This window comes from Eschrichtius robustus, chromosome 2 (genome assembly GCF_028021215.1).
Source record: "Eschrichtius robustus isolate mEscRob2 chromosome 2, mEscRob2.pri, whole genome shotgun sequence".
Classification (NCBI taxonomy): Eukaryota; Metazoa; Chordata; class Mammalia; order Artiodactyla; family Eschrichtiidae; genus Eschrichtius; species Eschrichtius robustus.
The window spans coordinates 107,929,450-107,955,967 of record NC_090825.1 but is presented as its reverse complement, the minus strand read 5'-3'; the positions used below and the strand labels follow the sequence as shown (position 1 = coordinate 107,955,967).

The following is a 26,518-nucleotide window of genomic DNA, read 5'->3' as shown; positions in this document are numbered from 1 at the left end:
AGTTTGTACAATTATGTTCCCGAGTAGGTTGTTAACAGCGAAGCTCTTTCCAGTTGTCAAAGCTAAGCCTCATTAAAGCAACCTGTTTTCCCATCGCTTCTCTTCTCTCAGCTCTTATTTATATCAGACCTTTATTGGAAATAAAAAGATGTCAGTATTGTTTTTTTGAAAAAAAGGTAAAATATCTAAGTTTAATTTTATGTTTCCAAGAACCAACACTGAGCCTTTTCTCACACTCGAAGTGAACAGCTCATTCTGGATGACAAACAAAAGCTTCTGATCCACCTTTTCAAATCCAGTTACTCCTCTAGAATTTTCCATATACTGCGCTTCAGTTATCTTACTAAAAGACTATTGTAATCATGGAGCTTCATTACTGAATAACGTATGATAGTGCCTATTGTATTAAATTCAAATGAATTCGTTTATATTGACTACATGCCCATTACCTAGCAATAAACCCACCATGTTTGCTTGCCCATTACCTAGCAATAAACCCACCATGTTTGCTTGTTTCTTCATTTCCCCACATGAAGAAGCACTCTGAATTTCATTAAGCAGAGTATCCACAGTATTTTACACATTAATATATCCTTATGAGGAATAACAGAGTGCAACGTATTGTCCCTAAAGTCCTAATTATACTGCAGTATATAATTTATGTGTTGCATTGAGGTAATGATTTATCCTCCATTTTTAGCCCATTCTTTTCACATAGAATTATGTCATAAGTATTTTACAGTTTCATGGATAGTGAACATAGAAAATCATTTTTGATGGCTGTCTATAATTGTCATAGGGTGCACAGTAGTTTAACCATTCTCTCTATCCCTTATGTTGTCTCACACATTAAATATCACTCGCAAGTCTAAAGTCATCTCTGCTTTCCTTAGGATAACTGGCTGAAAGTGAAATTACCAGGACAATGGATATACTACAAATAACCAACACTGAAAACTTGAAACCAACCTTGATATTTTAAGTGTCCATTTCATATGAACATCAAGAAAACGTGTTAAAAGCTACTGTTTAAGAGTTTCAAAATCAATATTTTTAGAGGAATTAAACTGCTAGGTACACATTCTAAGTCTCATAAATAAGTTGATATCACATACAAAACACATTCAAAATCATTCTCCCAAAGACATTTAAAATTATATGAAAGAAGTCAGAGATTAATGATAAATGTAGTTAGAGTTATAGAAATCCCATTCCATGGGTAGATTTATTATCACCTATTTTTGGAAGTTTACTTGATTTTGATATGCTTGAAATGATGGCTCACCGAATTAAGAAATCGTCAATGACTTTTAGTTGTGCCTAATTATTCTACATACAAGAAAAATTAACTTAAGTAACATCACTCAAGACTAAAGGCTGTTCTTATTAAAGACAACATTAGGTAAACTCTTCTGTTACTCCCTTCTCTATTTAGTTTTTTTTTTTTAATATTTAGCTGTAGAATTTTGTTATTAAAATGAAATATTTCTTAAATTATATTTTTCTAGCATTAGTTGAATAATTGTTGTGCACTTCCGAAGGAGAGATTTGAAGAAGCATGGATTGAAACAGCTGTCATGCTACCAAGTCCAACATCCTGATGTTAATTTCAAAACATTCCTCATTCTGCCAGGGAATGGCCTCCTATTGCTTTCCACAGAATCAAATGTCATGGAATGGATGTTCCTTTGAGGTCCTCTAGGCTGGAGCTTAGTCTATCAGTTTGGACCAGATCATTTCTGACTCTGTATTCAGCCCTAACCTTCATTTGACAGCCCATAAGCCATGTCATCCTCCAATCACAGAGGAGGTTGTTACGAGACATTTATCTTTATATTTTAGTGTCTCTTTATATATTTTTATCACTCTATAGTTCATAAAGCACTTTTAGATCCATTATCTCATGTAACTGTCACAATCCAATAGGAAAGGTACAAAATCTATTATTAGTCCTCTTTTATAGGTGACTCAGAAAGGCAAGGTGATAAAGTAATTAATGTCAGAGATAATATAAATACCTAAGTCTCCTCATTTCCAAGCCAGTCAACATTCTACTATCCCTCCTAACATTCTCTGGTCATTTAGGTAAAAGTAATCTTACTGTTTAAAATGATATGTCATTTACCACCTTAGAACTACGTAAGAGCCTAAGAAATCTCAATACATCTTTTTTTAAGATTCCTCTTTAAATTAATATTAGTCTTTTAAATCCATTTCAGAATTAGCAAAGAGAATTTCCTGGAATACACAGAAAAACTATTGCATTTCATGTACACAAACTACAACACGAAAGATGTCAACCCACTGAAGCTGAGGCAGGACTTGAGTTGCAAAGGTTCTAAACCATTGGATATCATCAAATCTTAGTAAATTATGTAGATATGATGGTTAATTTTATGTGTCAACTTGGCTAGGCTATGATGCCCAGCTGTTTGGTCAAACAACAGTCTATAATATTGTTATGAAGGTATTTTTTTAGATGTGATTAACATTTAAATCAGTAAACTCTGAGTAAAGCAAATTACCCTTCACAGTGTGGGTGGGCCTCATCCAATCAGTTGAAGGCTCTCACAGACAAGAATGAGGTCCCCCAAAGAGCCAAAGAGAAAGGAATCCTGCCTCCAGACTGCTTTCAGATTTGAGCTGCAACATCAACCCCTTCCAGAATTTCCAGCCTGCCAGTGTTCCCTGTAGATTTTGGACTTATTGGCCTCCACATTCCTTAAAATCTCTCTCTCTCTCTCCAGAGAGATAAATAGATAGATAGGTAGATAGACAGACATATATCCTATTGGTTCTGTTTCCCTGGAGAACCCTAATATAGGGTTAGATTCATTAACACCTATTCCCAAGCTCCTTCTCCTTTTCTTTCTTCTGGCTATGGAAGCTGGATGTACTCAATTTACCCACCTCTCCTGCAGTCATAGATGGCTATATGACATAATTCGAACCAGGGATATGTAGGCAGAGATCTATGGGGAAGACTTCCATCCTTGAAAAAAGGACTAAACTCACGTCAGTAGAAAGTCTTCCCCCTTCCTACCTGGAACTAGGATTAGTTTCTTAAAAATGCTTGAAATCTATATGCAAGAGAACAGATTCAACACTCTAAGGAAAAGCAGACCAAAAAGAGAGGAAAAGCAGGGGACCATGATGCATCATTCAGTATCTACTTAGTCAGGGCTGACTCACCTACACGTTCTGGAAAATAGACAAACAAAAGCCACTGTGGCCAAGTTTTCTGTCTTCTTTAGTTAAACACATTCTTATCTGACACGATAACTTGTAAAATAGCTTTTACACATCTACTCCAATATTTATAGCATTAAACTGGTAAGTGTTTCCTTAGAGAAAGGTTAGTAGAAAATAATTTTAAAAACTAAAAATATTAAGAGCCCAGGTACAATTTATTAAGCACTTAATGATTTCCTTAATTAAAATTTGAGACAACAATTAATGAGTATCTTTTTTTAAAAGGCCTCATTTACAGCTATGCTGGAAGAAATCAGCCCTGCCAATCAGTTGATACCCACAAAGCAAGACTAAGAAGTCAGTTTGCCCACAAATAGTTGTAGAACATTAATAAATAAGAATACAGCCACAATTTCAGGCTAGATATACTCCTCACAAATATACATGTTTTAAATTATTTGCAAAGCTACACAATCAGAAGCTGTTTTCAGTGGATTAGTCAAAATGAAAAAAAATTTTTTTTTCAGTTAGCATGATATATGAGCCTAAAAATAGCATTACAGGCAGGTTTTAATAATATCATGGAGGCTCAGATAGAGGCATTTCAAAATGAACTGGATTGGAAAGACTGAGGCACATTGCACAGGAATTTGAATAAAGCTGTTTTCAGAGTACATTAAGTTAACCTAGTGGCATAAGGGTTTCCAGAATTCCAAGACTTTACTCTAATTGAGAGGCCAGAAGAGATCCTCTATACCCAGCGGTAAAAGAGGACGGTCATTCATACTTTTCAGGGTCCATCTGTCATCTCTTGTCTGTGTCTTTCTGGCAACAGTTCGGCTCTTAGGTAGACACCGACACAGTCAAAATCTCTGTTTCCTTCTTTTGTGCTGTGACCCCCTCGTCTACAGCTTTGACCTAGGGGAGGCCAGCCTGCCCACACCATGCCCTCAGGGTATAATGCACAGCCTATCTTGGCTCAACCCTTCCCTATGCCTGGAGAACTGACCTACCTACTCTTTAAAGTTAAGGTCAACTTCTCCATGAAGCCTTCCTGCCTAGACTTTATAGCCCCCAACGATGCTCCTTTTAAACATTTACAGTGCTTGTCTACATACAACTCATCAATTCCATGCTCACTTCCACACTATTAACATTCTCATTTCGCTCTTTCTTTTCCCACTACACTCTAAACTCTTCATGGGAAGAACAATACATGGAATCTTATACTTGGTAAGTGCTTCAGATACACTCATTCTGATATGATCTAATATCCTGATATTTCTACTGTATAACTTTACATTTTGTTTAAACTCAAGAAGTAGCTGTAGCTTTCTAAAGCTGTTATCTGAAGCACCATCTTTATTTTCATATTCTGTCTACAACTAAGCATATGGCTGGCACTCAGCGCAAGCCCACTTACTGTGATAATTCTAATAAGTATGGTAATAACCCCATTTACCTGTAGGGATTTTCAGGAGGATTTTATTAACAATGTAAGTCCATGTAAAAGTCACTCCTAGAAACTAATAACTATGAAACACTCACATTAAAAATCTCTGAAACAGTAAGGGTTTCCACAAAGTTTTAGCTCTTTTTGAAAAAATGTATTTCACTATTTTTGAGAAATTACCTCTATGTGTGTGTTTTTCTGAGAAGTAAATGAGAAATCTTCATTCTAACATAAACTAATTATCAGAACAAGAAATATTCTTAAGATAAAATGAGCTCTCAGAATATACCCCAATAACTGAAATTCTAGTGTGATATATACACCCATGTGCACTTCGTTTCTAAATAGTATACCTAGAAAACAATTCAGATAAAACTGACAGCCTACATTTTTAATCTTGCCCTGAGGTAGAGTAAAATGTACGATATTCTGTTTCTATTGAAAACGACAACTTTAATGTTAGATATTTTTCTTGTAAACATAAATGCTAAGGACTGGAAGAACTCTAACAATTTTGGTCCGTTTAATTTACTCTTCACAGATCTCTTCCAGAAAGATTAAGAGACTCTATCACTAACAGGTAAGCCCCTCTAGTGGAGAGAATGCTAAAACTAAAGCAGCACCTCTCCATTCTGGGTCTTTACTGTCTGACCTTTGTAGCCTACCTCTTTTCTTTCCAATTTCCTTATATTGAATATATTTGAACTTGTCAATTCCAATCTGACATCACAGATTTAAAATAAAAATGAAATGTCATTCTTTGAATCCTCAGGCAGAAAGTGAATGTAACATTTCAAAAAAAACACGGTCTTTGGAATCAAATAAACCAGAGTTTGAAGCTAAACTCTGACAGCTCTCTAGCTGTGTGACCTTGGGCAAGTTACTAAACTGCTCTGAGCCTGTTGTCCACTTCTAGCATAAGACAAAGGAAATTTCATCTCACTCATTCTCCCTTACAGCCCAGTACAGTGCTTGCTACGTAACTAATGATCAATTGTTTATTTTTACAGCTATATATAAATATAAATCAATTTGATGCTTAATTTGATTATATTATATACCCAGAGAAGTTTAAAAGCTTAGATTATTTATCATAAACATCATAAAATACTAAACATTTCAGACATTTCCTAGCATATTTATTCATAACGAGATGGAGTAGAAATTAATAAAGCCACACCAGGCTTCAGATCAGCATTTGATCAGGTTGTCTACACTGCTTTTTACACTACGATAAGTTCTTGTTTTGGCTTCCATTTTCTCCACAAGCTATATACCTTAACTATTAAAATGATCCAGAGACACATCCAAATTTACTTCAATAGTGAGTATAGCATTAAGAAAAAATCTGATCAAAACAGCTGTATAAAATGATGCCAGCACTACCAACCAATTTTTAAAATAAGAGAAAATCTATTCAATCCAGATCTAGATTAATTTGGCCAAGCCACATTAGTAGTTCTATTCTACAGAAAAAAAATAACATGGCAAATATGCTAACAAAAAAGGTATTCACAATTTTCTAATACTCTAAAATCTGTGACTATAAGTATATATAAATTGGCCATAAGAATCCTATGCCACTAATGTCACTCTTGATTCATCTTACCCAGGAATTGTGGAGGATGGCTGTGCTTATTTCCCATCAACACATGCATATAAACTGAAATTTAAAACTAGGATGGTGAAACAGAAAACCAAAAAAGGAATTCATCACTCAAATCCCCAAAAATATTTTTTTCACATAGTGTTTTCAATCACAAATCTACCTTTGGACAAAGAATAAGATGAAAGCAGGGGCTCTTTAAAAAATAAAAGCACAAATGTTTTACATAAGCAGGAATTGTCAGTATTATTACTTACAGACTTTACACAAAACTGATATCTGCTATACAATAACACCTGGAAAGCAATGGAACAGATCTTCCAGTATTTTCAGACACATTTTACAACTGTCTTGTCAAATTTGGTAAAGTCAATTACACTCATTATCAACTGTTTCAAGCAATTCTTCAAAATGATGTATTTGACAAAATGGAACTTCGGTCTAATTCAAATGAGATTTAAGTTTTTTAAGCCTTGACTATTTTGAGAGTGTTTGCTAGGTTTCTATTCGCATCTATGAACACAAAACCTACTTCATGTGACACTTTGTTAAAAGTGTCAAAACGGAAATAAGATGTCATATTTTCTCTCTTAATCTAGCAATTTAGTTTTACAAGAAAAGTGTAGTGAAGCTTCATAATGTGTCCAGAATATTAGGTCATTGTGGTTGTATTTTGTAAGCTAAGGAATCAATCTAAAAATGGACTGAGGTGGAATGAAATCTGATAATACCATCTGAACACTATGAACTCTAGAAAACAAAGAAATATTAGGGAAATAAAGGACAGAAAATTAAAATTTAGTTAAGATTAAGAAAATTAGAACTTAGGTAGAAAAAGGATGGAAAAATAAAATTTATTTAAATTATGGACTCACAGGACCTCATTGAAAATGCCTACATTTATAGGGTCTGATTCAAGAATTTTGTTTTATTATAGAACTATCATAATTATATTATAATGATTATGTGTTTCAATTAACACAATGCCATTCATTATATTGTTTAGGTTTCAAAAAATTAATTTATGGTATACTGTTAAATGCTCTTTAAATGAAAAAACAAATCAATTATAATGGACTTGAAATTACTTTTACAATTGATTGTTAGACAATCCATATGTACAATTTACTCGATTGAATATATAAATAAGGTAATGCATGTGTAACAAATGTGTATACTAGCAAAAGTAATCATCAGTTACACACTTACAACCAATGAAAATAAACATTCACAAGCACTACTATAAAATACGTTGTCAGAAGAACAAATACTGATTAACAAAGATTATTTGACTGTGGTGGGTCTCTATACAGACTTTCCAAAGTTAGGAGATATTCTTTCTGTAATTTGACCACAACTTCGTAAATCTTTAAGAATATTTAATTAAAAAAAGGGAAACCAAGACAAGATACAGGTTAAATACAAGAAATGCAGAATTTTAAACAACCATAAGGTAAACACATGTATCTTAATGTAAGCAATTATATGGGGATGATGGATTTATATGCTATGTAATTAATCTAAAATTATCCTGCTATAAATCTACTTGTAGCAGAAGCACCTACAGTGCAATTAATTAAGACACAAAACAGAATTATATGTTCATAAATCTGAAACTCCAGTTTGACAAAGGAAGACGTATCCTAAGAGATGTGGAACATTGATCTAAAGCCATTTCAGACAGAAGTGTTATAAAATAATTCTATAAGAACAACCTCCAGGGGCTTCCCTGGTGGTGCAGTGGTTGAGAATCTGCCTGCCAATGCAGGGGACACGGGTTCGACCCCTGGTCTGGGAGGATCCCACATGCCGCGGAGCAACTGGGCCAGTGAGCCACAATTGAGCCTGCGCGTCTGGAGCCTGTGCTCCGCAACAAGACAGGCCGCGATAGTGAGAGGCCCGCGCACCGCGATGAAGAGTGACCCCCGCTCGCCGCACCTGGAGAAAGCCCTCGCACAGAAACGAAGACCCAACACAGCAAGCAATCAATCAATCAATCAATCAATCAATCAATCAATAAATAAATAAGTAAAAACCTTCCTTTAAAAAAAAAAAAAAGAATAACCTCCAGGTATAACAAATGATGTCATGTAAATATGCAATAAACTGCTATCTAAAATTGTCAACTAAATTTTCAAGGAAAAGAACTTGATCCACTGCCAAATAATACTATACGATAAAGTTCCATGCTATATGCTTTAATGACCCAAAATTTGTTTTCCAGTCTTATTGCAAAAATCTACACAACATAAAATATTGCATGAAAGATCTGGTAAATCACACAATAAATGGAAGTCCAAATTCATAACTTAACATTTATTATGCTTTATGCTCATTATCCACTTACTGGCCTGTTAGTAATAAAGCACCCCTGTGACTCCCCATTAAATGTCTTCACAAGCTCATACATTAAGAAATGTTTTATGTATACAGACATACATTTATACTAAATATAATATAATACACATAATTGGTATGTATATAATCAACATGCAGTCTGATAATACAAGAGAGCAATACTCCTGCCTATATAATCTGGGAAAGTTGTTCAAGCTATGTGGGCCTCACTTTTCAAGTACTTACAAAGGGCTACAAAGCCATATATGATACCTGACCCATCATCTCTCACCCCTTTTCCTCTCTGATCTCACATTTTACTACTCTCCCAGCACCTTCTCAACTCTAGTTTCTCTTGCCTTCTGGCTAGTTCTTGACCTGCCAAATACATTTTCCTGGGGACTTGTCCACCTACTGTTTTTGACTGGAAGGCTTCTCCCTCAGATATCTGCTTGGCTCAAATATCATCTTCTCAGTGAGGCCCACCAAACAATCCTATTTAAAACTGCACACCCATCATCCTGCATCCCTTAGCCCCTCCCCTGCTTATTGATTGTCTTTCCCCTCTAGAAAATAACGCAAGGACTTTTGTCTATTTGTTCTTTCTTTTTGACTGCTATAACTCCTGCGCCTAGAAAAGTGCCTGGAGTATCAGGTGCTCAGTAAGTATTTGCTGAATAAATGAATGATGAGTGAGACTCAATGTACCCAAAATAGAAGTCATTTCTTCTCTGCCCATGCCTCAAATACACCAATCACCGAAAACTACTCTTCTTCCATTATTCCCTATTGCTAGGAACATTATAATACTATCACCTCAGTCCAAAACCTAGGAGTCACCTTAAACTTTCCCCCATTCCACCCTTACATCTCACCAATCACCTATTTTGGTCAATTCTCTCTCCTCACTACCTCTCAATTCCTTCTCCTCACCTCCACTTCCACTTTGACTCTTTGATCAAGACTCATCTCTCACTTGGTCTGGGGCAATAGCCTCCTAACTGTCTTGTGTCACTATCCCTAGGCACAAGAGCATCCAATCCATCCTTCCGTGCTCCAGCCACTAAAGGGTGATCTGATCATGGTTACCTATGAAGAATTCTTCAAAGCTCCCCAATATGGAACAGATTTTTCACTCTGACTGCTCATTAGAATCACCCAGAAAGGTCTTTAACATACTATTCATGGGCTCCATAATAAGTGGATCTAAACCAATTACATCACCCCCACTAATTCTAAGAATCACTGATCTACAAGGTATACTCTAAACCTTTGAGGATGACATACAGGGCCTTTCACAATCAAGGTCTACCAGCAGCTTTTGAGCCTCATGTCTCCTGCCACCAGATATGCTTGAATCAAACACACTATTTGCTATCATGCTATTCTTCCACCTTTGCCTTCCCATGTATCCCCACTCACCTGGCAATGTCCCTGTGCATTACTTCTAGTTTGGAGGAAGCACTGCATTTTCCTGTTCTCCTTGGGAACTTCTTCCCTCACATTCCTGTGTATCTTATACTTCCCTCCATTATAGCAGTCAGCTATAGCAGTGGACAAGGAAATATTTGAGAATAACTGGTTGAAATCAAAGTTATTCATTTAAGTTTTTAAGTAAGTTTTGGTTTCTGTACTCAATGAAATGGATCACTGATACCTGTTTTCCTTTTGAGCTCCAATTCAAAAAGTCATTGTTAAAGCAAACAAGTCAATGAAAACATTCCACCTATATTTTAAGAGCTCTATTACTATATAGTTATTCAAATGTAATAAATAAAACCATCAGTTAACACCTTAAGCCTTGCATGAACAAACAATGTATTTTTTTCTAAAAATGTTTTAAAATCAATCTTGTATTTTTCTAAAACAAAAAAGTGATATATGAACCATGAAAATCAGACCATGAGGAAACATACAATTGTGAGTGATGGCTTTATATTCATTGTCTTTAAATGCAGTGACTAACTCTTTGGAACAGACGAGTAATAGACATAGAAAGAAAGGCAGAAGTGCTGACTCCTTTCCTATAATTTTCCCAAAAGGAAAATATAACACTTATGGAATAGTTAAGAATGGATTGGATATTTGAAAACAGAAAATTAATAAAAAATAATTTATACAAAGGTCTAAACCCTAGAGCCACATTAGAATCACCTGGGAAGTTTTTAACACTACCCATGCTACAGGCCTCACCTGTAAAAGACTCTGATATAATGAGTCAGCGATGGGTTCCATCATCAGAAGTTTTTCAAAGTCCCCCAGGGGACTCCATTGCGCAGTCAGGGCAGGAACCACTGAATCAGCACCCTCCCTACTACAGCAAAGTCCAGCTTTCAGAAGGCAGTTGCAATAAACGCTTTCCAGTCAACATTATTTCTTTCCCATGAGAGGAAAAAAAGAATATGAACATTGTAAATTGGAAAATATTAATAATAGTTAACAGTTATATAGGAATTAGTACATGTCAAGCATTATTCTAAGGGCTTCTAATACATTGACCTTTTTATTCCTCGCAATGGTTCTGTAAAGTTGGCACTATTTTATGCCATTCTGCTTCTGCAAAAATAACTAACAGTTACAGAATGTTTAACACTGCCGGGTATTATTCTGAGTGCTGCTATATACATTAACTCATTTAATCTTCACAACAGTGTTGTGAGGTAAGTACTGTTGTTATATCCATTCGACAGATGAGGAAACTAGGCACTGAGAAGTTAAGTAACTTGACTAAGGCCATTCAGCTCGTGAATGGCAGAGCTGGGATTTGAAGCCAGGTAGTATAGTTCCAGACTTAATTAAAAAACAAAATCCTGGTGATCTGTGCTATATAACCGGCACAAAATATATTAATATGCCATAAAATTACTAAACACGTCTTTGGTTTTCTCCTCTTCAGGAGACAGTAATACAAACGAGAGGAAGATGCTCACTTACGAAAATTAAAATAAGAATCATTTGATCCTAGTTCCAAGACAGGCACCAATGTTGGACCCAACTGGAGCTTTCATGACTTAGAAGGAAAAAGATTGAGAAGGATGACAGAGATGGGAAACCCAACTCTGTATCAGATGTGAAAGCAGAGATTGGTTAGAAGCCTGAGTTCTCCTCCCTGGGGGCTCCATGAGGAAAAGGAAGGTCTGTGTGTCCACTGCTGATAGGACGTGCTCAATAAATGTATTTGAGCAAATGAAATCAACTGGCTTTTAAGATGTGAGATGACTGAATTCTAAAGCAGAATACGTCAATTTATTTTCACCCTATACTTTTTTTCACATTTTAAGATATTCATCATGAATATTAAATGACCTTATTTCATTTAAAATTTATTTTTGTATAATAGACTATTAGATTATTAAAACATTGTTTCATCATTAAAATGTTGATCTTTAAATATTTTAATCTGTGCATGCAAAATTTACATTAAAATTAAATTATATAGTAAATTTAATAAATACATAATTATTTATATAACTTATATAATAAGTATAATTATTAAATTTATGAAAAAAAGACACTTCTAATAATTAGCTCAAAAGCTAGGTAACCACACTGATAACTCAAGGCTGAGTTGTTAGGAATTCTCTTGGGCCTGACTCAGGGCTCCTCAGGTGGGGGTCACCATCTGGTCCATGATCTGGTTTGATTTCTCCATTTGTAGCTGGTGTCTCTACCTTCCTCTTGCCGAGCAAAGCACAACCACAGATCTTCCCTTAATCAAGGACACAATGGCTACACTCTGGGTTTTCACCAGAGAATATGCATAATTCAAATTTCCTGTTGGCCAACCTAATATAAAACATTTGCCTGAGAAGTAATACCCATAGACGGCTCTCTGAAAAGTATTCTGAATTTTAAAATACAATCACGGAAGTTATCAAACAATGGTGTACCTGACCATAATTGTACTGTCTCCAAGTAGAATTCCTCCTGAAGAATTGCCCTTCTGCATTACAGTCTTGGTTTATATTGAGGGAATTTATTAGAAACAGCCAAGCAAATCATGCTATTCTACTTATCAGAGAAGCGGTGCTGAGTATGTGATTCCCTCAGAACCCCTGTCTGCTCCATGGGGAAGATTTCTCCCAGGTCTTAGTATCAAGTCAAGCTAGGGTTCTCTTTAATGCCAGGAAAAAAGGAACTCAACATGTATTTTTCCTTTTTTTTTTCTTATTTTTCTATATGTCTTCCTTTTTCCCTTATTTCTTCCCATTTTAATTTAATTTAATTTTATTGTATGTTTCTTTTATTAATCTGTATATTTCTTTAAACCATCTACTCTATAAATAAATAGCTCTACAATAAAAATGAATGAAACAGAAAGGGATAATGAAGAGTTCAGCTACCACTGACTGTGAAGAATGAGGGATACAGCTTTGAAAATTATAAATGGTGAGTGAAGATTTTAAAATCTCAGAAAATTAAGAAATCCATTTCATTTGTTAGTTCCCAAAACAATGCCGGCTGAATTTTTTAAATAAAAATATTATTTTGATTCAGTTAATTTAGAAACTTGTAACATGCTTTTTGTACTATAAATGTCCAACACCTTTGCAAGACAGGCTAACATTAAATGTATGTCATGACTCAAACTGATTTATTTGTGGTTAAGCCTTATCTAGAGTATTGTTTAATAGGACAGTAAATGAAAAGAGCATGAGAATTCTGAGGAACTGCAACCCCTCAATTTTTCAGTTTACATGTTTTCCTATTGCTCAATAATATCAAATAATGACTCATATGATTCAAGACACTGATTTTATTTTAATGAAGTTTATGTTTAGCTTAAACACCTTATTAAAAGTTACTTTTAATATATTTTGTGCAAAAGAAGTAACATGCTATAGTCAAAGTAAAATGCAGTATAGTTATATGATAGATTACATTTTTTTGTATGTTGAGCACTAATTCATTAATTCACTAGCTAGAAAAGAGATTGAAATGAATGTTTCTCACATAGCTTTTTGGAAACCAAGACAAAGGAAGTGGAAGTAGAAAACTGACTTGGAATTTTTTCAGGAAATTAGAATACTTTTGATCAATTAAGGAGGAAGAGTATTCAAAGTTTTTAACTAATATGAGTGTTTATGTTATCATGGAACTCATTTCAAATTACATGGAAGCATCTTCCAAACTTTGCATTTTTCACAACTGTTGGAAAACACACATTGTCAGAATTCAGGTGGTAAGGCATTAGTTAACAATGAAAACAGACTAGCTAAGACTACAAAACATGGAGAAACTGTACCAAGTTTGTCCTTCAACTCACAATGCAATTTTATTTTGTACAATGAAGGAAGCAGTGTGGCAGAAAAGAGATTTCATAAAATCAATGCGGGATGATTTCATCTGACAAGTGGAATGGGGGTGGGAAGAGTAGGTGTGAGAAGCTCACTGCTCTTAGCTCAGTTAAAAACTAAATATGACTGAATTAGAACCAAGAAAAGACTGAATTTTTGAAAGACTGAATTTTAGGTAAAAATCCCAGATTTATACTTTTTCCACAGATATTAATATACTTTAGGGGCATAAACCATGTTTATGATACAGTAAAATTAGCATTACAGAAAAGGGAAGCTCATAAGTAACAGAAAGAAGCTAAGAAGGATGTGTAACAGCCCTATAAGAATGGGACAGATATTTTAACCTTAATGGTTATGTTACAAAGAATTTATATGTAGCTACATTTTTTACGGTGTAGTTCTCTGGTATTACAAGCCCAGGAAAACACTTCCAGAATATATCCTTTTGTGAAATAATGGAATTTTCTAGGGTGTTTATGGCCTTTAGGGGGCCAAGATTAGACATAAGACATTCTGGTGTGGAATTAACTCTTTAAGAAATCTATTAAAAATCTGTTTAGTCATAAGAAATGATTTTTTAAACCACAGAGAAATATTTCCATCAACATGGAACTCTGTTTTCTTTGAAACAACATTTAATTAGACAAAATAAAGATACATATTTTTTGGCTCCATTTAACTGCTAACATTAAAAAGATAAATACACACTATTCTGAAAATGACTCTTAGATGGATGAAATGCAAAACTCCCTCACAGGGAGAAGAAGAATCATTGAAATTATTTTAATGCTTTAATGTAAGTGATCTCATTAAAACAAAAACCAAAGAAAAGGAACTTCCAATTCTGCTAAGACACAGAATGAAAATGAAACAAATAATTTTTCAACAGTGAGAACTTTCTACTCCTCACTAGTCTAGTAATTTACTAAAAATACCTATAACAAAGAAAGTGTAACTGCATTATACGATTTACAACTCTAAACAGCCAACTTTGAAAAAATTAATTCTCTGTAAACTATTTAAAATACACATCTCATTCTCACTAGAAAATTACTTCATTTCCTAGAGAATCTTTTAATGAAATTTGCAACATGTGGATTATCTGACTCAAAATATCAACACTCTTATGCCTACCTGGTACAGGCAGTTAAATTAAACGTGCAAGGAGAGGCTGGTGCACAACAATAGGTCATGAAGGGACTCAAGACTGCCTGCCTCTGCTAATGGCATCAAAAAACAAAATCAAGAAAACCTTAAAACACCCCACGTGCCAAACAACATTTAAGAGCCATATGCAGCCTCCCAAGCTGCCAGATTGTAGCTCAGATAACTAGAAAAGCAGTAGCCAAGATAGAGCTCAACCAAAAATGTGAACTTAGCCAACAGTAGGTGCCAATAAATTCTAACACTCACAGAGTGTAAAGCATAGAATAATTTTTCATGATCATGCTTCAGTTAGTCATCTATACTTATACAATTGAGATATAAATGAGTATAACAGCAACCCACGAAGTCTGTTGATTATGAACATCTGCCATATGTCCTTGAAAGCTAGATGTTTCTACCTCTAGGTGGGGAAGGAAGAATCTCAATTCTGACTCTCCAATGGTCTCAGGTACAGAGAGAACCAGTCTGTCTGAGACCCATCAGCAACCAAAGCCCTCTTTATTCAGAAGAAGTCAAGCCATTCCTGGGCCCTATGTGTCATGTCTTGGAATATCAAGGTTGGCCTGTCATGAGCATTTAATTTACTGAGAACATGATGAGAAACAATGCATATCAAAATGCATTTGTAATGTATTTTATTGATCGTTAATGACAGAAGAAAGGAAAAGTAGATAGAGATGACAGAGGAAGAAACAGAGCAAGGGGCCAACAAGCAAGACATATTTTTCCAGACCACCAGGACCTTATCATGAGGAAGAACGGAAGCTATTGATACATAGCACTACCTGAAACACCTGGGAAACATCAGGAGGGGGTTCCAGCTGCCTTGAGAGACAAGTTCCAGGGTGGTCCTGTGAATTGACTGCAGAATGAGATACTACTGACTTCCTTTTCTACCGAAAATTCCAATGAAACTCAGAAAAGGGGGCTAATCTAGAAATCCATACAGTATTTTTTTTTAATGTAGATAGAGTCTGATCTGTTTGAGATTCCTTCAATACATATATTAAATAATCACTTGTTAAATAATATTTTCCACAGTCTCAAGATCAGTTATTTAATATGATACTCAAAGACTGAAGCAAATATTTGTAGTGCATGTCTGAAAGTCATCCATGTTTTATGTTTTACCAATACTGGATTCCTCAGAGTTCTAAAATACTGAAACATACTCGTTTCTTGTTCTTTGCCAAAAAAACCTTACACTTGTATTCTTCATTGGAAAAAATTTTATTTCATCTGACTTTTTGATATAGATGAATCACTCATTAATAATAATTAGTAAATGAATAAAACTGATGAATCCATGTTATATGTAATATCATACACGATCTACTCAGCATTATGACAATAATAGCTAACACCTATTGACAATTTACTACGTGCCAAATACTATGTAGAACTTTACATGGATCATTTCACCATTTCACTTAATCTTCCACAAAATCTATGAGGCAGACACCATTACAATCTCTGCTTTCAATTGAATTAAACAAGGCTCAGAGAAGTAATTTTAAAAAGACAATGAAACTAATGAGTGGTAGACTGGTGACTCAAACCCAAATTCAAGTTTATACCTCTCTCTATCTCTCTCTGTCTCTCCATCTCTCTGTCTCCCTCTCTCCCCCTCCTTCCCTCTCCTCCCTCTTGCCAATATTATGCTTAATTGTATATACAAACAGAGAAAGTAAACTTTAATTCAGCAGTAAAGAATACTAGAAGACTCCTAGATTTTCAAATAATGTAATTCACAGCCAAGAATAGCTACACGCTATACAATCTATAATTGTAATATTTTTGTCCAATTCTCTTCCTACAAGATCTGCAAGCCTGTTTATCATTTTTAAAAGATAACATTCCATCATGATGCTTCATTTATTCAAACTCAAAAGTTGTGAACATGTTTCTGTAACAGCGCTGTTAACTCTGCAAGAACTTTCATTAGGAGGAAAAGTCAAACAAAATCCTAAAAGCTATGGAAAGTTTAGCAAAGAAAATTCAAAATTTTAAGAAAATTCTGTTGTAGATGGTTCTTATAAAAGAAATATGGAAACAAAATTACTGATGGGTTTCATAGTTTATTCTATGACCAGATGTGAAATCTCACCTTTATGTGAATGCCAACCCAGAGTGGAATAGATTAATTTTTCCATATAATGTGAACAGTAGCATAGCTGGACATTTCAAGTAACCTAAAACCCGACCTGGAAAGCCCTAGTTTGGCTGTGCCCCAATCTACCTACTCAGTGTCCAGAAAATGTAGAACACACCCTAATGTTAAAATGCTTAGATATAATTTAATTGTATACTTATCTTTACTAAATTTATTAACAGATACTATTTAATATATTCCTTGGTAAAGAAATTTTCCATTATTCCTTTAAATAAGACTCCGGGTTAGGGTTAGGGTCAGGGTTAGGATTAAATCAATGCCACCTTTAAAATAAATGTTGTTTAAATAGCTCCTTTAAAGATTGAAATTCCAAAATAAAGTAAATTCTATGTAGTTGCTTAGCAAAATATAAAGTCAACATTCTGAAACAGTATTCCTTTAGAAGATAACATTTTCTAACGCTAGGAAAAAATGTAGAAATTATTTTTTTCATACAGATTCTGAAGTTAGCGATGGGCAACTGTCAGTCTAAAATTCAAATGTATTGCCAAAAGTTAATGTAAATATGGTGACCATAAAGTTATATCCTACAAGACCTGGAGTTCCCTTTGTTTGTCTCTTCTTTTATGTCAATTAATGAAAAGATCTAAGATTCCACTTATTCTAACAGAGAGGGTGCAGATATCTACGATTAACTCCCCTTTAACCAGAACAAATGCCTATATTATAAATAAAATATTAAATCAATTCTTGAGCATGTAGGTCACCTGAGCATATTTTACTGTCTTGGATCAGGAATGGGCAGGCTGCTATGTGAGGACTGTACCTTCACAGCAGAATCAATGAAAACTTGAATGGAGGGGCATAAAAGGTTTGTTAAAACTTTCTATGTGATGTTAAGGCAATAAAGCATCAGATAAAATATAATAATTTTCCATCTTTATTTAAAATATGATTTTTTTACTCATCCATACAGAGACAATGTCTGAAAAATAATATTTTCATGTCAACAAAAATCAACTGACTGTGTTTTCCATATAAAGTATTTTTTTGCCTTCCAATTAGTTTTATATTAAATGGAGAGACAAATCTTTTTCATTGAGTTTATTAAATTACCTATTTTTACACTATAATGTGCTTATCTACATTTTTACTATAAAGGTATACGTAAGTTGGTTTTATAAAAGAAAATTAGTTTCTATCAATAAAAGGAATAAGGTATGTAATAATTTTAAATTTGCATAGCACATATTCCAAGTAACTAGTTACTATGAATACTTACTTTCTGTAATAAATATAAGAAATACTTCCCCATAGTGTAAATATCATGATGCATAAAAAAGAAAGCTAAATTAAGGAAAGTGAGATTACACTTCTAAAAGAAAAATGAATGGGACTGTGTAATCTTGAGGTATAATGACTTCACAGGGAACATGTTTTCATAAAATGTTTCTTCGATACTGAGAAAGCATGACAAATTTGAAAAGGTAAGTAAATGAGTTAAGTTATAATCTACAAAGGTATGCAGGGTAGCTAAAATACATTTAACTCCAACCACTTGAAAACCAAACTGTAGTGAAAACTGCAATGCATTATTTAAGTGTTAAGTAACTTTTACTAAGATTAACTTTCAGGAAAACTGTTTTAAACGCAATTGCTTTTCATTTCAAAACCAATTTCTGAAGGAGAAAAACCTCAGATTATTTCGTAAAACGAGTTACTACAATAAAACAACAGTTCATAACTCAGATTATTTAAATAATGGGTGCGGTTGAGAAAATGGAATGAGGGCAGACATAAAACAAAATTTTAGAGACCCAGTCATAATATTAAGCAGTTACTTAACATCTTCAGAACTTCTGTTTTTCCACCTAATCATGCCTTTTAAAGTTTTGTGAATAAGTCTATTATAAGTGATATAACATTATGAGTTAATTTTTCCTATGCTTTAAAAATGTATGTTAAATTTCCACATAAGAATCTTCCAAGAAACTACAGAGTTTAACTGTTTGAAAACAAAGAGATGCGATTACGTACCTAACCAAGATAACAACAAACAAAGGATGAAATGCGAAAAGCTACAGCCCAAGAGAACAGAATTAACCCTCTTGTTAGAGACAGGAAACGGATACACATGTATATAAACACCAATAAAGCCAATAAAGCGGAAGTAGCATCTTCCAGAGATGTGACTATATACATCAGCTGCTGCTTAAAGTTACGGGTCACGCTAATAAGAAAGCCTGGGACAGGCCTCAGCTCTGATAAGGAAGGCATCTCCCACGATCGCCCTTGTGTCCATCGCTGGCTGTTGCTATCGTTTTCAAGCAAATACAAGGATACAGAGAGAATAAACAGAATCACTGCCCCAGACTGTAAATTGTCAGCCACCTGTAGTATGAGAACATTTTCACCACAGCTCAAGTCTTACCTCATAAGACCAGACACACTGAGTCCCACCAAAACGTCGAACACATCTTCCTACTTCCACGTCCTCGTGAGTCGTGTACATTTCTCTGAGGCATTCACCAATACGTGGCACCATCCTCCTGAGAACCTCGCGACTGAAGATCATTCCAGGTCCTCCCATGCAGAAGTTCTCCCCAGGCTCTAGCCCCAGCTTTCCAAGTTCTTCAATATTCCCCAGGCCAGTCTGGCCCAGGTAGAGGGGCTTGCTGCTATTCAGTGATCTAAGAAACTCCTCCAACTTATCACCTACAAGGGGAAAGACAACAATCACTCCTTCTCCTAATTTCATAATCGTTTATAACACACCAAGCAAGGGAAAGAACTTCCAATATTGTGCAAAAACTCCCCGCAAGTCTTATACAATTGAAAAGAAGAAAAACCTCTTTGAATATTCCATTATTTTAAAAATACTAATTTCTAAATTATAATGAAATTTTCACCACATATACCTATCTATCCACCTATAAGAAATTGCATTCACCAGGAATGCCCTCTTTTTTAAATATTTCTATGAAATTACCCAATTCATTATTTTCATATCTAATGATCAATATTTCCTCTGCCAGCCATCTCTAAGGATTTCACTCCTCTCAACCCAAACCCAAGAAATCTCTAGTTAGTTATTAACTCTACATTCAGTTCTTGTTCAATTATAATAAAATTTAATCAACCTTCTAGCCAATGAAAAACCTTACGTCTGATGACAGTCATCAGATTTTTTTTAAAGGTGAAATAATGACAAGGAGAATAAAGACAGGTTTCTTAGCACGTATGAAGTAGTGATAAAATTCTCAGAAATATAATATTAATATTCAGCCCTGACTGGCAGACTACTGATACCCTGATAATTGATTTAGTTTAGTGTTTTGTCCGTAACTAAACTCAAGTCATATACAACCCAAAAGGTGTGTGTATACATATATGTATGTGTGTGTATATACACACACATACATATAGAGAGAGAGAAAGAGAGAGAATATCCAACTTGCCTTGAAATATAACACTTTGGAACTTTGGAAAGTACCCTTTTAGGAAAAAATTAACATTTGTTAACATTTATATAATTGGTTTATAGTTTGTAAGTTCATCAGGAAAAACAATTTTAAAATAAAGTTCTGTAGCTAAAACAGTTCCAAAGCATTTCGTACTCTACCAAGTGATATACTGGAATAAGTAGTCACCTTCTTTACATTCCCAGTCAGCATTTCTACCGTCTTTTTTGATAAGCACAGCACGTGCAGTCATTATCTTGATCCTATGCCATGCCCCTTGGATTTCAGTGAGTTTCAGCTGACTATTATTGGGTTCTTAATACAAAATGCCTTTCATTCTTAATAGAAATGGAAAGAATATGGCACTTCAATGTTCTGAAGGACAATCTTTCAAAGCACTAAAAGATATGACAGAAGTGGATGTTGTTAATGCATTTTGGAAATTGTCTGCAAAGTGTGGCAAACTTCTGCCAGGAAACCTTTGTGATTTTAAAGAGACACAGAAGACATGGGGACTGAAAGACAGTGGATCTATCAATTATAGATATCTACATAACTTATATCTACCTATAAGATACTGCAATCACCAGGAATGCAATTTTTTAAATGTTTGTATCAACTTATCCAATTCATTATTTTCATATCTAATTATCAATATTTTCTCTGCCAACCATCTCTAAGGATTTCACTCCTCTCAACCCAAACCCAAGAAATCTCTAGTTATTTATTAACTCTACACTCAGTCCTTGCCAAAATGTGACAGTTTTTTTTTTTGGGGGGGGGGTCTTATTTGTTTGTTTTTCCTTGAGTATGTAAAAGATACTACCTGAATCAGGAGAAAGCAATGAGGCTACAATTAGAGTGGTGAAACTAAGTAAGGGCTGCCCCCCTTTGACCAAGAAGCTAGGAAATGTGGAAAGAAACACAGGGAGGGGCTTCCATGGTGGCTCCGTGGTTAGGAATCCGCCTGCCAATGCAGGAGACACGGGTTCGAGCCCCCCCCCGCCCCGTCCTGGAGGATCCCACATGCGGTGGAGCAACTTAGGCCCATGCGCCACAGCTGCTGAGCCAGAGTGCTACAACTACCGAAGCCCACGTGCCCAGAGCCCGGGCTCCGCAACAAGAGAAGCCACCGTAATGAGAAGCCTGCGCTCGCAATGAAGAGTAGCCCCCGCTCGCCGCAACTAGAGAAAGGCCGCACAGCAAAGAAGACCCGAGGCAGCCAAAACACACACACACACACACACACACACACACACACACACACACACACACACACACACACACACACACACACACACACACACGGAGCCCTCCTTCAATACAACCTAGCTACTTCCCTTGTGTTCCTCTCCGCAAAGAGCAAGACTGTAAAGATTTCCTCCCGCTCTAAGGAACATTCCTCTGCTCAGTTTAGCAATCTCTGGCCAGAGCCACTCACACGCAGGGCGAAGGACCGCGCCTCTTTTAAAACGGACAAAGTTTTCTCGTGCTGGGGCTGCGCGTGGTTTCGGGAAGGGCTTCCCAGCCCCTGCTTAACGCCGCAGCCACCAGGATGGACTGGAAAGGATCCAGCCTTGTGTGTGCTAGTACAGCTTGGAGCTCCTAGGGTCTGGATAATTCGCGGGCGCTGTCCCCTTTTCCCCCACCACCAATTCCTGTCAATACAGCCATCCCCTCAGGGTTTTACTGAGCTGTTGCCGGGGGCGTAAGGAACTGCTTGAGGCTGCACTGCGGTGGCTGGAAAGAGCTGTGCGCGGGAGCGGCTGGGATGCACAAGGACTCCCATTGAGCGGCGGGTGGTGCAGAAGGAAGGGAAACGCACAGAGAAGGGTGTGGGACAGCGAAGATGATTCCTCAATCTCACCAGTTCCAAAACTAAGCTTGATCCAGTAAAAACAAAAGGATAGAGGGATAATCAAGATCACCGATCTCCAAACTGGCTCTCGCCTGCATCCTCCACCCTCCTTTTCTCCACCGAGGACACGCCCCTCTGGACCGATTAGGGAAACTACCACCACCTGGGGCTTTCAGAGCAGTGTAAAGTGGGAACAGCCTCAGGCTTAACCCCGAGGTCCCTTTCCTCGCCTTCCTACGTGATAAAGAGTAGTAGCAAGAGGTGGGTGGAAACCAGAGCAGCAAGAGTGAGGAAGGCGAAAAAAGCTGGGCAGGTGTGAGGAGGGTCCAGACCGCAGGAGAGGAGGAGGAGCGGACTAGGAATGGTGGGCGGAGGCGAGCGGGTGTGTGTGTGGGGGGGGGGGGCGACCGGCTGGGGGCTGCAGGAGCCCGGAGCACGTGCTGGCAGAAAAGCAGAGAGGGGCTGGCCAGGGATAGGGGCTGGGCAGGGATTGGGGCTGGCTGCAGAGAAAGGAGTCGGGGAGGCGGGGAGACGGGACAGCAGGGGCTGGGAGGTCACCTTTAATGTAGACATCGTCGTCGGCGCGCATGAACCACTCATACTTGTCCAGGTAGTGGTCGTGCATGTACTTGATCATCATGAAGGACTTTTTCTGGGGAGGGTAGGAGTCGTCCACCCCAGGCAGCGCGATGACAGGCAGGGGTGGCGGGGGGTGGCCAAGCCCAGCGTTGGGGGGCTGCTGGCTGGAAAAGAACTCCACACGGCCGGGGATAGAGCGCGCCCAGGTCCGCTGCACTGCCAGCGCGCGGCTGCCCAGGTACTTCTGCGCGGTCATCACCCCCACGTACAGGAAATCCCGGGGTCGGGAGCTCCGGGCGGCGGCGCCCCCGTCCCCGCTGCCGTTGTGGCTACTCCCCGGCCGACCGCCTCTCCGCTTCCCAGCCGCGTCTCCATCCTCCTCCTCAGGTTCCCCTTCGGCCACAGGGGCTCCGGGGAGCCCCGTCGCGCCTTCGGGCTCGCGTCCTCGCCGCCGCTGCTGCTGCAGCGGAGGTGGCTGCTGCCAGGGGCTGCTGCGAAAACTGGTTACCCCCGGCGCTGCTTCAGGCAGCTGCGGCCCCTGGAACTCCTGGCGCGCTGGGGGCGGCGACTGCTCCGGCCACTGCCGGGCATAAGGCTGGGGGAGCGGCTGCTGCGCGCCGGCGCCAGCGGCCGAGCGGCCGTAGTAGGAGCAGAGGCTGGAACCGCGTCTCTTCCTCTCGCTCAGCTCGGCCACTCTGGGGGCGATGAGCCAGGACGCAGCAGTGAAACCCAGCACCAGCCCCAATGCCACGCTCATCCACGGGCGGCGGGAGCGCACGGCCATCGCGGCTGCCCCGGGCGCTGACGCTGGCTGAGCGGCTGCGGCGCTGCGCAAGGGTTTACCGCTTCACACCCGCCCCTCCTCCGCCTCAACGCCCCCAGCCCCGGCCCCCGCCCGCAGCACAGGCTCTGACACCGCCTCCGGGTCGGAGCGCTCCGGGCGCCTAGGCGGCGGCGCGTTGCAGCTGCCGGCCGAGCTCCCCGCTCCGAGCGAGGGTCGGGAGAGAAACTTCTCCCGGCGGTGGCGGCGGCAGCGGCGGCGGCGGCAGCGAGAGGAGCTGCAGGAGGAGGTGGAGCGGCAGCGGCGGCGGCAAGGCGTCCGCTCCTAGGCTGCCACCCTGTCACTGGCGCGCCTGGTCCCTCCCTCCTCCCTCCTTCCCGAGCCCCCGCCCTCGCTCCCCCCGCCGCCGAGCTCCGGACTGGCCCGGAGGAGGAGCCACGAGCACCACGGCTGCCAGCCGCGGGGAGCGCGGGCCGCTGTATTTCCCGGTCACCCGCCCTTGGACGCCCCCCGCCCGCGCCTAGGTCCAGAGCCGGCCTCCTCTCCGGAAGGAAACGATCCCTGTCGGGCCGCCTCCGGCTTCCAGCGGCGACGCCCCCTCGTTCCTCCTCCCCCGGTCCTAGTTCTCCGTCCCATTTCCCGTCCCGTCCCGCCCCTCCGCCAGCCTCGCAACACCCGCGTCCGGGGGCTCCGCCGCCCTCCTCCCAGCGCGTCGGCTCCACTGACCTCATCAGCGGAGCTCGGGTCCCAGAGCCCCCGACGAGCGCCCGCAACTCCCTTCCCGCTCGCCTCCCCCAGCCCACAGCCGGTTACGTCCCGGCGTGACCCTTCCCCATTCTGCCCCGCCCAGGTCCGCCCAGGCTCCTGTCTTCGCGTTTTCGGTGCTTTTCGCGTTTGTCTCGCGGCTGCCACTTCGGGTCTACTCTCTCTACTCCTTATCCCGCTCACTGTTCAGGAAACCATCTGTCCCACCCTAGCACCTCTCCATCCAGCCTTGCCAACTCCCCAGTCCCTACCTGCATCCTTCACCACTTTCACCACTACTTCCCAGTTGTACACAGAAGCACCATTGTCACTCGGTGTCTCTCCTAAGAAAATCTCCGGAGGGATTGGAAATACCTACCCTGAAAGGCTAGGGGAAGTCACGGTGAGTGGGGGCTTCATCCCCAAAGAAAATAAAAATTCCATGTTCCCCACCTGTTGAGTTGGGGCATGTGGGGCTGCCTAGTGGTCCCCTCAGCTCTCCGTTGGTTTCATGTCTAGAAGTGAGAACCATGAACTGTTTGCAGCCTTGATAGAGACTAAGCTCAGTAGGATTGGCAAATGATGGAGAAATGTGAACAAATGATAGAGCCAGTAACCAGAAGGTTCAAGCTAAGAAAATTCTTATCCCCCCTGGAACTGAACCAGAAAATAAAATAGAAAATATAATTTTTATTCTTGTCTATAAAGCATTTTCTTTTCTAAGGCAATGACAGGAAATGTTTTACCTCGATAATTAGGGAAGAAAAATCTGTAGCAACAGAATCTCAAAAAAGGTTAACTTGTATTGGCCAAAATCATTGAAAGTTATATTGTGAAGAAATTACCTGAAGATACGTGAAGTTTTGAAGAAGGGAACATTTAAAAGCTTTCTCTCCAGAAATTGTGAATCTAACTACAGTCTGAGGTGCATGTGGCATCCCAAGCCCTTTCCTCTTCCTCAGATTTCAGTCTTCTGTTTTGTACATCAAACGCAAGGGGATGGTATTGAATGGCATGAGACATAGGGCTCCATCCAGCAAGGTGCTGGCAGCGTCCTTGGAACAGTAGGCCTGCCTGGAGCCCTTGGAGGGGTGGTTCTTTCCACACCAGTAACTGGCTGTGCATGAGCACGTCTGACTAAATGTTTCATCTGCTGAACAATGAAGCTCCTTTTCCATGGCTAGGTCTTGCCCAGAAACACTTGGGAATACAGATTACTGAACTCTTTCTCAAAGTTTAATTTGAGTTAGAATACAAAACTAATCAAACAAACAGGCCTCTTCTGATTTAAAAATAAATCTTCCCAAGGACATTTTAAATTTTCTAGAATAGTGCTGTTCAATAGAACATTCCGTATAATGGAAATTTTCTTTATCTGTGCCATCCAATACAGCAAGCACAAGCCATGAATGATTACTGAGCAGCTGAAATTTGGCTAAAATGGTTGAGGAAAGGAATTTTCAATTTTATTTAATATTAATTAATTTTGATTTAAATAGCCCCATGTGGCTAAGGGGTTACCATGTTGGACAGCACATTTCCAGAGGAAATTCATAACATAGCCCATTACCTGTGGTCCATTGTGAAGAACATATAGTCCACTGACACACCGGCATACTCCCCCCTGGAATATCCAGCCGGTCATCGTTCCACTGGGTGCAGTTCATGTAGCTGATCTACAAAATCATTAATTCTTATCAGGTACGAATAACCTACTCATCAATTACAATATTTTGGGATAAAGTTAACTTCATTCATTTATTCAATATATATGTGTGAGAAATTAAGCACTAGACAAGGAAGGTGGAAGGCTCTAGATATGGAAATGTCAACAAGATATTCATTGCCACCTATCTGAAGTTTAAAGTGCAGTGAAGAAGACAGACATTAAATACCACACTACAAAATGAATTACCGTGGTGACAAA

General features: G+C 38.8%; 1 protein-coding gene across 1 annotated transcript in view; it reads right to left on the bottom strand.

The window, feature by feature from the left end:
* CHSY3 (chondroitin sulfate synthase 3) overlaps positions 1–24,382 on the bottom strand; it is a 287,097-nt gene extending 262,715 nt beyond the window's left edge. The window contains exons 1-2 of the mRNA XM_068535806.1: positions 23,046–24,382; positions 19,600–19,883 (exon numbers count right to left, since the gene is read on the bottom strand). Of these exons, the coding sequence (XP_068391907.1) occupies positions 19,600–19,883; positions 23,046–23,850 (1,089 nt within the window). The 5' untranslated portion in view covers positions 23,851–24,382. The remainder of the gene's footprint in view (positions 1–19,599; positions 19,884–23,045) is intronic.
* Positions 24,383–26,518: the final 2,136 nt, after the last annotated feature.